This window comes from Ranitomeya variabilis, chromosome 5 (genome assembly GCF_051348905.1).
Source record: "Ranitomeya variabilis isolate aRanVar5 chromosome 5, aRanVar5.hap1, whole genome shotgun sequence".
Lineage (NCBI taxonomy): Eukaryota > Metazoa > Chordata > Amphibia > Anura > Dendrobatidae > Ranitomeya > Ranitomeya variabilis.
Genome location: NC_135236.1, coordinates 35688811 through 35700640, shown reverse-complemented (window position 1 = coordinate 35700640; position 11830 = coordinate 35688811). Strand labels below are relative to the sequence as shown.

General features: G+C 36.3%; 1 protein-coding gene across 1 annotated transcript; it reads left to right on the top strand.

Annotated features, from left to right (window-relative positions):
• The first annotated feature begins 238 nt into the window (after positions 1 to 238).
• LOC143774810 (vomeronasal type-2 receptor 26-like) lies at positions 239 to 9275 on the top strand. The gene is made up of 3 exons (XM_077262579.1): positions 239 to 352; positions 1202 to 1325; positions 8019 to 9275. The coding sequence occupies exons 1-3, from the start codon at positions 239 to 241 to the stop codon at positions 8915 to 8917; spliced, it is 1137 nt and encodes a 378-aa protein (XP_077118694.1). The 3' UTR covers positions 8918 to 9275.
• The last annotated feature ends 2555 nt before the right edge of the window (positions 9276 to 11830 follow it).

The window sequence follows — 11830 nt, the reverse complement described above, 5'->3', positions numbered from 1 at the left end:
AATACACAGAAGATACAACATTGACAGCAACAAGCGCTGCAACAATCAATGGAATCAAAGACTTATCATTGAGTGTCAAGATGGAAAGCTTGATCATGGGACTCCTACTTAACACAAATAAGTCAGTGATATTGACTACTGTCAGGTACAACTGGGACACCTTTAAGATGGATGGCGATAATATGAAGTTGTAAAGGACTTCAACCTAATCTGATCAATAATCACACAAGATGCAGCGATGACACTGGAAGTCAATAGGAGAATAGCTATGGGCAATTCAACAATGAAGTTACCGGACAAGGTTGTCATTGGCGAGGAAGACAGGCTCATACATAGTCTGATCTTTTCTGAAGTAACATAAGGATGTGAAAGCTGGATGATAAAGAAACAAGACAGAAGAAGAACCAACATTTTCAAATTGTGGTGCTGGAGAAGGATGTTATCATTACTATGTGTGGTAAGAAAACAAAAAAAATCAAGTATAGAACAAATGAAGCCAGACATATCACTTAAAACAGGAATCACCAAGCTAAAACTTGCCTCTTTTGGACACATCATACGAAGAGGTAAATCACTGGAGAAGGACATCATGGTCAGAAAAATAGAAGGAACAAGGCATAGAGGAGGACCAGCAACCCGATGGGTTGATACAATAAAAATAATGTCGGAGAAGACCTTGGTGGACCTATCTAGGCTTGCACATGATCAATCTTCCCACAGAGCGTTTATCCATCAAGTGCCATTAAATAATAATAAATTTTTATGTTTTGCTACTATAACACAGACGATAATATGCATACAAAAGGCAGGGTCTGAACATATCTACACATATATGAATTAGTTACATTTATATGCCTGTGTGCATGAAAAACAATTTCATAATAAAGAGCCAACAAATGGCAACACACAAAGGCAAAACAATTCAACTTAAGATAAAAGCCTTGGTAATAGGTATTTCCCACAAAAAGTAAAAAAAAGTGTATATATATCACAGGTTAAATGTCTATATATGTACAGCTGTCTCCAGTGGGAATTTTGTCTCCTATGAGGCGCTATTCTCTTTTTCCCAATGACCATTTCAAGGACAATGAGGGAATAAGGCCACTTGACGACCACTGTTTTAATGCATATCGGTGATTGTTAAGAGGTTAATATCCATCTGTAATCCATTTACAATCCTTTTAATATTTGTAATCACCAGGTCCCTCGTTCGGTCTGTAGTGAGAATTGTCCTCTTGGGTTCAGGAAGGCCGTTCTACAAGGACAACCGGCCTGCTGCTTTGAATGTGTCAAGTGTCTTCAAGGAGAAATATCCAACCAGACAAGCAAGTATCATTTGTTATCTATAAAGGAATATATTGTACAATGCTCAAAAGGATATAGTCATTCTTTTATATCTTCTCACCAATATGATGTTTTGGAGAGATGGTCAGATCGATCAGAGTAGGATTGAGCTTGAGTTGAATTTCCTGAAATTTGAGGTTCCACAAGGATTTAAATATTCTGCAATTTGATTCACAAAACCTTTAGAAAAATACATCTGGGGCCATTTCACACACTGCTGAAGAGTCATTGAGCTTGCTAACGGCACCATGTGTGGCCATACAGGCATCCCCATAATGTCCAGCCAGAATAAGATTACATGGTGTAGCTTAGCTAATCAGGGGGCTATAACAGCCAGTATAAAAGATACAGACTGGCTAAGGAGGTCTATTTTATACCTATACAGTGTAGTGATAGGAGCTCAGAGCAAACAGCATAATAATAGAATAAGGCCTATTGCGATTGTTTCTGTTTTTCAGTATTGAGATGTAAGATTGAAAAAGCGAGTGGTAGTATCTGTCTATGAATACTAATCCAATTAATCAAGTGACATATTGTGAACTTCTGTAGCTGTATGGTCTCTTAGTGTAACTATCAACCCCTTCATGACTGGAGCTTTTTCAGTTTTGCGTTTTCGTTTTTCGCTCCCCTCCTTCCCAGAGCCATAACTTTTTATTTCTCGGTCAATATGGCCATATGAGGGCTTATTTTTTGCAAGACGAGTTGTACTTTTGAAAAACATCATTGGTTTTACCATATCGTTTACTTGAAAAAGGCAAACAAATTCCAAGTGTGGTAAAATTGCAAAAAAAAGTCAATCCCACACTGTTTTTTGTTTGGCTTATTTGCTAGTTTCACTAAAAGCTAAAACTGACCCACCACTATGATTCTCCAGGTCATTACAAGTTCATAGACACCAAACATGTCTAGGTTCTTTTTCATCTAAGTGGTGAAAAAAATTCCAAAGTTTGCTTAAAATAAAATTGTGCCATTTTCTGATGCCCATAGCGTCTCCATTTTTTGTGATCTGGGGTTGGGTGAGGACTTATTTTTTGCGTGCCAAGCTGATGTTTTTAATGATACCATTTTGGTGCAGATACGTTCTTTTGATCACCCCTTATTGTATTTTAATGCAATGTTGTGGAGACCAAAAAAACTAATTCTGGCATTTCAATTTTTTTTTCTCACTACGCCGTTTAGCAATTAGGTTACTCCTTTTCTTTATTGATAGATCAGGCTTTTCTACTTGCACCGTTAGTGGGTTTCGATCCTCTGTGAGGTTAAGAGGGATCGTGTCTAGCGTCATATCTTCTTTGTTACTGTGTGCAAGTGACACAGCTGTATTGCAGATCATCTGCTTCGTTCATGTGTGCGAGTGACACAGCTCAATAGCAGAGCATCTATTCTGTTTCTGTGTGAGACTGATACAGCTTCGTGTGCTGTTCACTGAGTGATGTGTAACTCAGTGCAAGCTAGCAATTGCTCGCTACGTGCCCCACCATTGTTCACATTAGCTGCAGTTTTACATCTCTGCACGGTGGACCCCGGTTTGCGACTGCACTTCTTTATTAAATTTATTTAGTTCAATCCGCCAACTCTAGCAGCATGTGGCCATGCTTCCTTTTTTTAACCTTTTTTATTTGTTTAAATATTTTTAATAGTCTGCTTTGCACCCTTCATTGATACAGCTGTTGTTTTGGCATGTTCAATTCTGGTCATGAAGCCGCAACAGCTTTACAATCTAGCATTTACAGAGGAAAATGTCAATATTAAATATTATAATTAAAAAAATAAAGAATGAACAATAAAAAATAATTTAAAAACATATGGAGAAGGTTAAGGTTTTGCAACTGTTCCACATTTAACAATTGTAGGCGCATATGTACTGACCTTTTTTTCTTCTGCTGTGATACTACAATTTCCTTTGGGATCTTTCAAAGTGTATCCTACTGCATCATTTTTAGGATTAAGTATTTTTTTGTTAAGGGTGAGATAAACAGTTACAAAGTTTTACTTTTTCATGCTTATTTCAAACTTCCAACTTTGCACCAAATATCTATAATGTGGTTTGTTGCAGCCTTTTTAAGCCACGTACTTTATCGCAATAATTTGCACATAAAATATTACTGTAAATTGAGAGACAACTTTACAGGACTGTTTCCTCAAATCTTTTTAAATTTTCCAATTGGCGAAACATACATGCCACACTCAATTTATGAGCAGCTTGCTATTAAAATATCATTTTTGTTTCTAAACTTGGCTCAGTATGTCAAATTAAGCAAATATTATCCTTGTGTTCAAAATGTGGTACTAGCAATGGATGTGGTAGGACAATAGAGAAACAAACCAAATATCATAAACACAAATAAGAATGCGTTAGAGGCTAGCAGCAACAATATCTTTGGCGCTGCAGGCTGTAACTATTCCAGCAACAGTAGTACCAAATTCAGATCACAGTTTGCCTCATTTTCTTTTAATATGTATAATAATTGGGAGGAAGAAAAGGTCAGGATGGTGTATATGTCCCATTACTCTTCATTTAATCCCATAAGGATGATGTAGCCTCTGACAGCGACACCATCAGATGGAGTTATTGTTCTGCTCAGACCTTCTCCTCCAACGAGATAACACAATATTATGCAAAGCAAAATTTCCATTCTGTCAATGTCATCTACTCCTGCGATACCCATAGTCCTATTACCCAAAACACTCCAGGAGTTAAAGAACATACTACCCCAGAACTACTTTTTTCCAGTTGATTTATTGGAATAGATGAGCTATCAGTATTTGTTCGCTGATGGCATGGTGATGGAGAAGATGATGAACACAATTTTAATGCCAAGCTGTATTATTGACTCTGTGAATCAAAGTGGTATGGCATTGACAGTTGTAGTAGCACGCTGAACCAGGGTAAATCTCAATCTGGTAATCAGGCAGGGAACAAGGAGCAGAAGCCATATCCAACAATGAGTCAACTTAGCTGATTCAGAGTTTAAAATAATAATCATGATGCTTCTGTGGTGGACAAGATCTGGGAACCGCACAGGAGTGCCAAGGAGGTGGTTTTATCAGAGAATGAGGTTATTGGCCTCAGCGACAAACAGCGCAGGTGGTCTGCGGCTAAAACAGCATCTAGAGCAAAATTTGACTGTTCTGCAGCCAGCTCAGGAGCAGGTTTTAAACTGTTGTTGATGCAGGAGGATCAACAGTAACTGAGTGCTCTGGTAGTGGTCACGTAAGAAGGTAGCCTTGTGTGCAGCATCTTATGTATGAGAATTATTTTGATTGAGAACTGATATGTTGCAGTTTGATTGTCTGTTTGGAAGTAATCTGGACACATCCTAGAACACTGATTAGGACCTGAACCACATTAAATAGCACCACCTGCTCATGTGAGGACAGCAAACTGACCAGCAAGATGAGCAAGGCTAAAGTTGTCCTCCTTCCACCTTTCTTGTAAGACCTGCAAGTTGTGCCTTGCTGCTGTCATCTGCCCCATCATCATCCTCAGCTACGGGTTTACACACACTTTCTAATCCACCTCCACTGCATCATCCATTCTCCTTTAGTGTGTCCAAAAAAAACACACATTCAGTTCTCCAATTAAGTAAATCTTACTCCCACATTTCCAAGTTCACCACAATTGATACCAGATCACCTCGATTGTGTTGCGTTTTGCAAAAGAATTGCGTGCGCTCAGGCTTAAGGGAGAAGGCCTAGGTGCCTTTGTTTATTGTACTAAATGCCATAACTGCCAGGTTTGGTAACAAAATGCAAAAGTTTTTCAAAACTAAAATATATCATGTTACGTGTATGAGTTTTTCAATGCAAAATATTGGTCTTGTTTCTAATTGTGGGTGAAATTCAATTTTATTGTGAATCTATTTGGGGCAAAGTTATTTAAAGTTATCAAACCAAAATTCTTTGAATTCCTCAAGTGAAATGTTCTTTAAAATATATTCATTTTTAAAGCAATGCATAGGGCATTGCATAGGGAAGGTTAAAATGTGGAAAAAAAAATATCAAATCAAAATGGTTTCAATTCTGTAAGTAAAATTTTCTTTATAAAAATTATACATTTTTTTTCAACACTGTTAAGAATTTTTTGATGGCCACTAAGGACAAGTCAGAAAGGGTAAAATAGTCAGAAATGGCTAAGTTTTCTTTCACAAAATTAACAATTTTATAAAAAAAGATGCTCGACACTACATAGTTACATAGTTACATAGTTATTAAGGTTGAAGGAAGACTTTAAGTCCATCTAGTTCAACCCATAGCCTAGCATGCCCTAACATGTTGATCCAGGGGAAGGCAAAAAAAACCCATGTGGTAAGAGTAAGCTCCATCATGGGGAAAAAAATTCTTTCCTGACCCCACATACGGCAATCAGACTAGTTCCCTGGATCAACGCCCTATCAAGGAATCTAATATATATACCCTGTAATATTATACTTTTCCAGAAAGGTATCCAGTCCCCTCTTAAATTGAAGCAATGAGTCACTCATTACAACATCATACGGCAGAGAGTTCCATAGTCTCACTGCTCTTACAGTAAAGAATCCGCGTCTGTTATTATGCTTAAACCTTTTTTCCTCCAGACGTAGAGGATGCCCCCTTGTTCCTGTCACCGGTCTATGATTAAAAAGATCAACAGAAAGGTCTTTGTACTGTCCCCTCATATATTTATACATTAACATAAGAACACCCCTTAGTCTTCGTTTTTCCAAATTAAATAGCCCCAAGTGTAATAACCTATCTTGGTATGGCAGACCCCCCAGTCCTCTAATAACCTTGGTTGTTCTTCTCTGCACCCGCTCCAGTTCAGCTATGTCTTTCTTATACACCGGAGACCAGAACTGTGCACAGTATTCTAAGTGTGGTCGCACTAGTGACTTGTATAGAGGTAAAATTATGTTCTCCTCATGAGCATCTATGCCTCTTTTAATGCATCCCATTATTTTATTTGCCTTTGTAGCAGCTGCCTGACACTGGCCACTGAATATGAGTTTGTCATCCACCCATACACCCAGGTCTTTTTCATTGACGGTTTTGCCCAGAGTTTTAGAATTAAGCACATAGTTATACATCTTATTACTTCTACCCAAGTGCATGACCTTACATTTATCCCCATTAAAGCTCATTTGCCATTTATCAGCCCAAGCTTCTAGTTTACATAAATCAGCCTGTAATATAAAATTGTCCTCCCCTGTATTGATTACCCTGCAGAGTTTAGTGTCATCTGCAAATATTGAAATTCTACTCTGAAGGCCCCCTACAAGGTCATTAATAAATATGTTAAAAAGAAGAGGGACCAATACTGACCCCTGTGGTACCCCACTACCAACCGTGACCCAGTCCGAGTGTGCTCCATTAATAACCACCCTTTGTTTCCTATCCCTGAGCCAACTCTCAACCCACTTGCACATATTTTCCCCTATCCCCATTATTCTCATTTTATGTATCAACCTTTTGTGTGGCACCGTATCAAAAGCTTTTGAAAAGTCCATATACACTACATCTACTGGGTTCCCTTGGTCCAGTCCGGAACTTACCTCTTCATAGAAGCTGATCAAAATAGTCTGACATGATCGGTCCCTTCGTGCTTGGAAACAGGCCTTATGGAAGGTTCTCAAATAAAAAACAGCTTCCAAAATAGGGCTAGTTTTTTAAAAAGGCTTGGTAAAAACAAGTCATAGCTTCTTAACGTTGAAAATAGTACTCCTGTTTTGTATCCATAAAAAATAGAATTACATTTATTTGGCTTAATAAAACTCTTTGACAATTGATTCATTATTTTGTTATTAAAATAACTGTTCTGGATCCTAAAAAAGGGATAATTTTTTAAAATTATTATTTGAGAAGTCAAAATTTCTTAATATTCAAAACAATTCAAAAGTATACACCTGTTTTTTCTGCCCAATTAAATTTAGAGTTTTTGGATAGCTTGCAAAAAAGCTATTGCTTCTTTGTTTAGCAAAGTGCAGAGCTCTTAATATCTCCCAAACAGGAATAAATTCTGCATCCAACTGTGTTTCTACGGTTTCTTCCATTTGCCCCGCCTATGCATGAACCACATTAAGGTATTAATCTGTCCCAAAAAGGGATAGTTTGGGCCACTTATACAATATATGTAGTCTTCAAAGTCTAAAACTGCTATGTGCGGTTAAATAGGCTCTTGATTACCACAATTTATCATACGTTTTCTTCTAACCAGAAAGGTTGAGGTCAATTGGATATTAAAAAGGCTTTGTTAACTGAAGATAACTCAAAACACGTTCAATAGACTCAATGGGGACTTCAGATCATTGCACACATATTGGATATTATTGTACTTACAGGTAAGTTAAGATTACAAAACATGCTCCACTAATGGGTCAATCAAGACATTTGCTAGTTGTATTGACTACTCAACCTAATTGGTGGTTGCTCACAATAGTTGACTTAATAGTTGAATGAATTAAAAAGAGACATTTTTTCATCAAGTTCAAGAAGTAGTGTGACCTCAATACTCACTCATCCAGACATTAAGGTGACATAACTATGACCTCATATTGGAACAGAAACAATCAGGTTCAAGAAGTCCGTCCTGGTAGTAAGTGAAGAATTTATCTAAAAGACTTTACATTTTAAATTTACATGCATAAATATATAACCTACTTAGAAATGTAACATTATTGTTTATTATTCATTTTCAGATTCATTAAAATGTTTAAAATGTCCTTGGGATCAGTGGCCGAATCATGAACGTTCTAGATGTCTCCCGAAATCAGTCGAATTCTTCACATTTGAAGATGCTCTTGGAAAGATCTTAGCAGCTACCAGTATTTTGTCTTCATTTATTCCACTTCTAATATTGAGAATTTTCTCTTGTCATAAACAAAGTCCTATAGTAAGGGCCAACAATTACTCTCTAAGTTGTCTTCTTCTGCTATCATTAACCTTCTGCTTCCTCTGCGCCATAGTCTTCATTGGTTATCCACAACCTGAGAAATGTCTTCTTCGCCAGGCTGCTTTCGGCATGGCATTTAGCCTCTGTGTATCCTGTGTCTTATCAAAGACCGTCATGGTGGTGTTTGCTTTCCGAGCCACAAGACCTGGTAGCAATTTAAAAAAATGGACAAGTCCTCAAGTGTCCTTCTCCATCATTCTTATCTCCTTGTTGTTACAGCTATTGTTGTGTATCACATGTCTGTCAACTTTTCCACCTTTTCCACAATACAACACTCAAAGTAAACCTGGAATAATTATTGTAGAATGTAATGAGGGTTCATCCTACACCTTGTGGATCTTGCTGGGTTACCTGTTTCTTCTGGCCACTATCAGTTTCATTGTGGCCTTTCTGGCTCGAAGACTTCCAAGCAGCTTTAATGAAGCCCAGTTTATCACATTCAGTATGTTGGCCTTCCTTAGTGTCTGGATATCTTTTATCCCAGCCTCACTCAGTGCCCAGGGTATATATGTTGTAGCTATGGAGATTTTTGCTATCTTGGCATCTAGTTGGGCTTTGGTTATCTGTATGTTTCTACCAAAATGTTTCATTATCTTATTCAGACCAGATATGAACACCAGGAATTATCTTATGCAGAGAAAGTGACTATGAGAATGAAAAATCATAATTACATATATCTACAGTATACATCAGTGCAATTATTCATGAAGAAACTTTACACTGTATGATTGAAGTAGAGATAATTGAATTTTCAAAAAAAAATTTTAAGCTAAATTCATCTATTTAGGCTAAAAAAAAGTTGGCAAAATGTTTAAATCCAGATTGAATTGATTTGTCACAAATCCAAAGTGCCCTAAAAAGACATAAAAAATGGGAGAAGTAAAAAAAAATGAGATAATACTCAACTGTCCTGCCACTGCACTTCCTTCAGTGGTCCTGTGCTATTTGCTTTACATCTTCTAGCCTTTGTGGTCTTTTGGTCTTTTCCACTTGACTGGACCTCATTCAGTCACATAGGGTGCAGTCAGCACTGAGACACCATAAGACCACAGAGCTACAGTAGACAAAACAGGCGAGGGCTCAGTCGAAGACAGTATCATATAATCTTACACTTTTTTGCCCTTTATGGTCCTCAAAAGAATCCCAGGAAAATGGAGGCCGGTTGGCTGCCAGTTGCTGGATTTCTAATAATCAAATCTCGAAATACTCACATTTTCAAACACAAGAAGAGCCTAATGTGAATCCATCAAAGTAACAGAAAAGCACTCTTATACCATATAAGACAAGAAGAATAGAACCAGGAACCATTTAGGTTCCATAACAGTGATAATTCACTTCCCAAAATGTAAAGAAAAATAATCATTTACATTGAGTACATTAAAATCATTGAAGATCAAAACAATATACTAAGCAGGCACATCGAAAAAAATGTTAGATAGATACCATATAAAATTTACATGAGACACAATGAATATAATCCTTTTTAGTGTAAACACTTAGTGATAGATATATCTGTAAAATGCAAACTATAGTGGAATCTCTCTGAAATGTCTGTGCTGGAGTCAAATAAATAATGTAATACATAAATAATTTGTTGTGATGTTAAGTCATAGGAAAAAGGTCAAATCTGATAAACAGATACAAGCCAAGGAAGGTATAAATAAATAGGCTAAGTACACCAAGAATATACAATTATTATTTTTTTTTACATTTTGGAAAGTGTATTAATATTAACATTCTCTTGCCATTTTTGTTTAATACAGTTAGTTCCAAATCCATTCTCTCATCTCTAGTGAAGAGCTATATCTATTTATGGTAAAATGTAGTAGCAAAATTTGTAAAAATATGAATTATCAAATTATCAGGTGTTCTTCTATTACTTATATTTAGGTCCAATATTTTGTAACCTGAACATTTTGGTTCTAAATGGTAAAGTGTGAAAACATCAACTATATGTAAATTATACAATAAGAAAGCTCTGAATATGTTCATATCTACAAACATTAAAAAATTAGAAAGTAAATGTATCTGCTCAATGTCTAATTAAACTCTTTAATTAAAATTTTAAACTTTTTGTTGTTCTCCTTTATCCTTCATGACAATTCTGATTAATTTGATGCTATAACTTATTTTTCTCTTTTCTGGCATGAAGGTAGGCTGCAAACAAATGGGCCAACAAAGTTTTGTTGGTAGTGAACATCAAGTTAAATTACTTATGCTCTAAAATATTTACAATGGGCCCACAAAAATAATTTCATAATCAGTGGCATGAACAAATGATGCAATACAGTGCCATACAGTACTCCCCAATGAAAGGACACATGGAGCATATAACAAAGAGTGCTGTATAGTTCTTACATCAGTGTCTCACACAGAATACTTCCAGACAGTGCATACAACATTAGTGCTAAATGTTAAATATACAAATATTGGCAAGCTGTCACCACAAAAATTACATGCCATGCAGTTCAACAATTCTTTCTCCAACTTCTTTAAATATCTGTATTATCATCTAGATCTGTGACGGTCAACAGTAGATATTCATCATGAGGCTGTTCTCCGGCTAAATTCAATAGATTGAAAAATTGTATTCTTACAATGTTAAAAGGGGGTACCCAAAAAATTGAGAATTACTTCCTTTTTTTATTAAGGCAGTGAGAAAAAAACAATCTGAAATGAGGCTGCTTCATCATGAAAATGTATCTGCCCACAGGGCGCTGAAAACCAAAAACAGGCATGACAACGGTATCTTACTTTAACTTATTCACCCGATATAGCCCCAGGTGACTTCATCTTATTCCTATGAATGAAGAAAAACCTAAAGGGAAAGCATTTTACAGACGTAGAAGAGGTAAAGAAAAAATAGCTGGAGACATTTAACAGCATTAGCTCAGAAGAATATGAAAAATGTTTCGTACAGTAGAAAAAACGTTGGGACAAGTGCATGCCATCTAAATCTAATGAACAGTATTTTGAAGGGGATTAATGTTTTCAAGATGTTATCTTAAATTTAAAAAAAATGCAAATTAGTAAGTTTTTTGGAGGAGTAACTCCTAGGGATGAGCAAGCACTAAAATGCTCGGAAGCACGTTAGTTGAACCAAACAATTCCAAATGCTCGTTTCAAGTAATGAGTATAATGGGAGTCAATCAAAAATCCTAGCATTTTTCCAGCAGATCCTACAGGGAGGTCTGGGGGTACGGAAAATGTTCAAATGGATGTAAAAAATGCTGAATGTAAGGAGAACTGCATGGGGAAGACCCCTGGAAGCATCTGTGACTCCCAGATCGCTGCTGAGAATAGTGGTGCTTCACATTTACTCCACCTTAAGGAGTGACAATAATACATTCAAAATTGATGATAAATTGGAGTTTACAGGTAAAAAAATGTTAAGAAACATTTGTCCCTGTAATGATTTGCATATAATGCAATATTTAAAAATGATTAAAAAAATAAAAATTTAAGTAAATTAAAATTGAAATTTTTATTAAAATAATTGAAATGTCAGTGTAATGCCAACATTTGATGGGAGAGGGGCTCAAATGCACCATGTATTAG

Bases quoted from the DNA above. Each gene is read 5' to 3' on its own strand.
- LOC143774810 (XM_077262579.1), top strand. From the start codon at position 239: ATGACACTGGAAGTCAATAGGAGAATAGCTATGGGCAATTCAACAATG. The intron at 353-1,201 runs GTAACATAAGGA...TGTAATCACCAG, and splicing joins ATAGTCTGATCTTTTCTGAA to GTCCCTCGTTCGGTCTGTAG. The intron at 1,326-8,018 runs GCAAGTATCATT...ATTCATTTTCAG, and splicing joins AGAAATATCCAACCAGACAA to ATTCATTAAAATGTTTAAAA.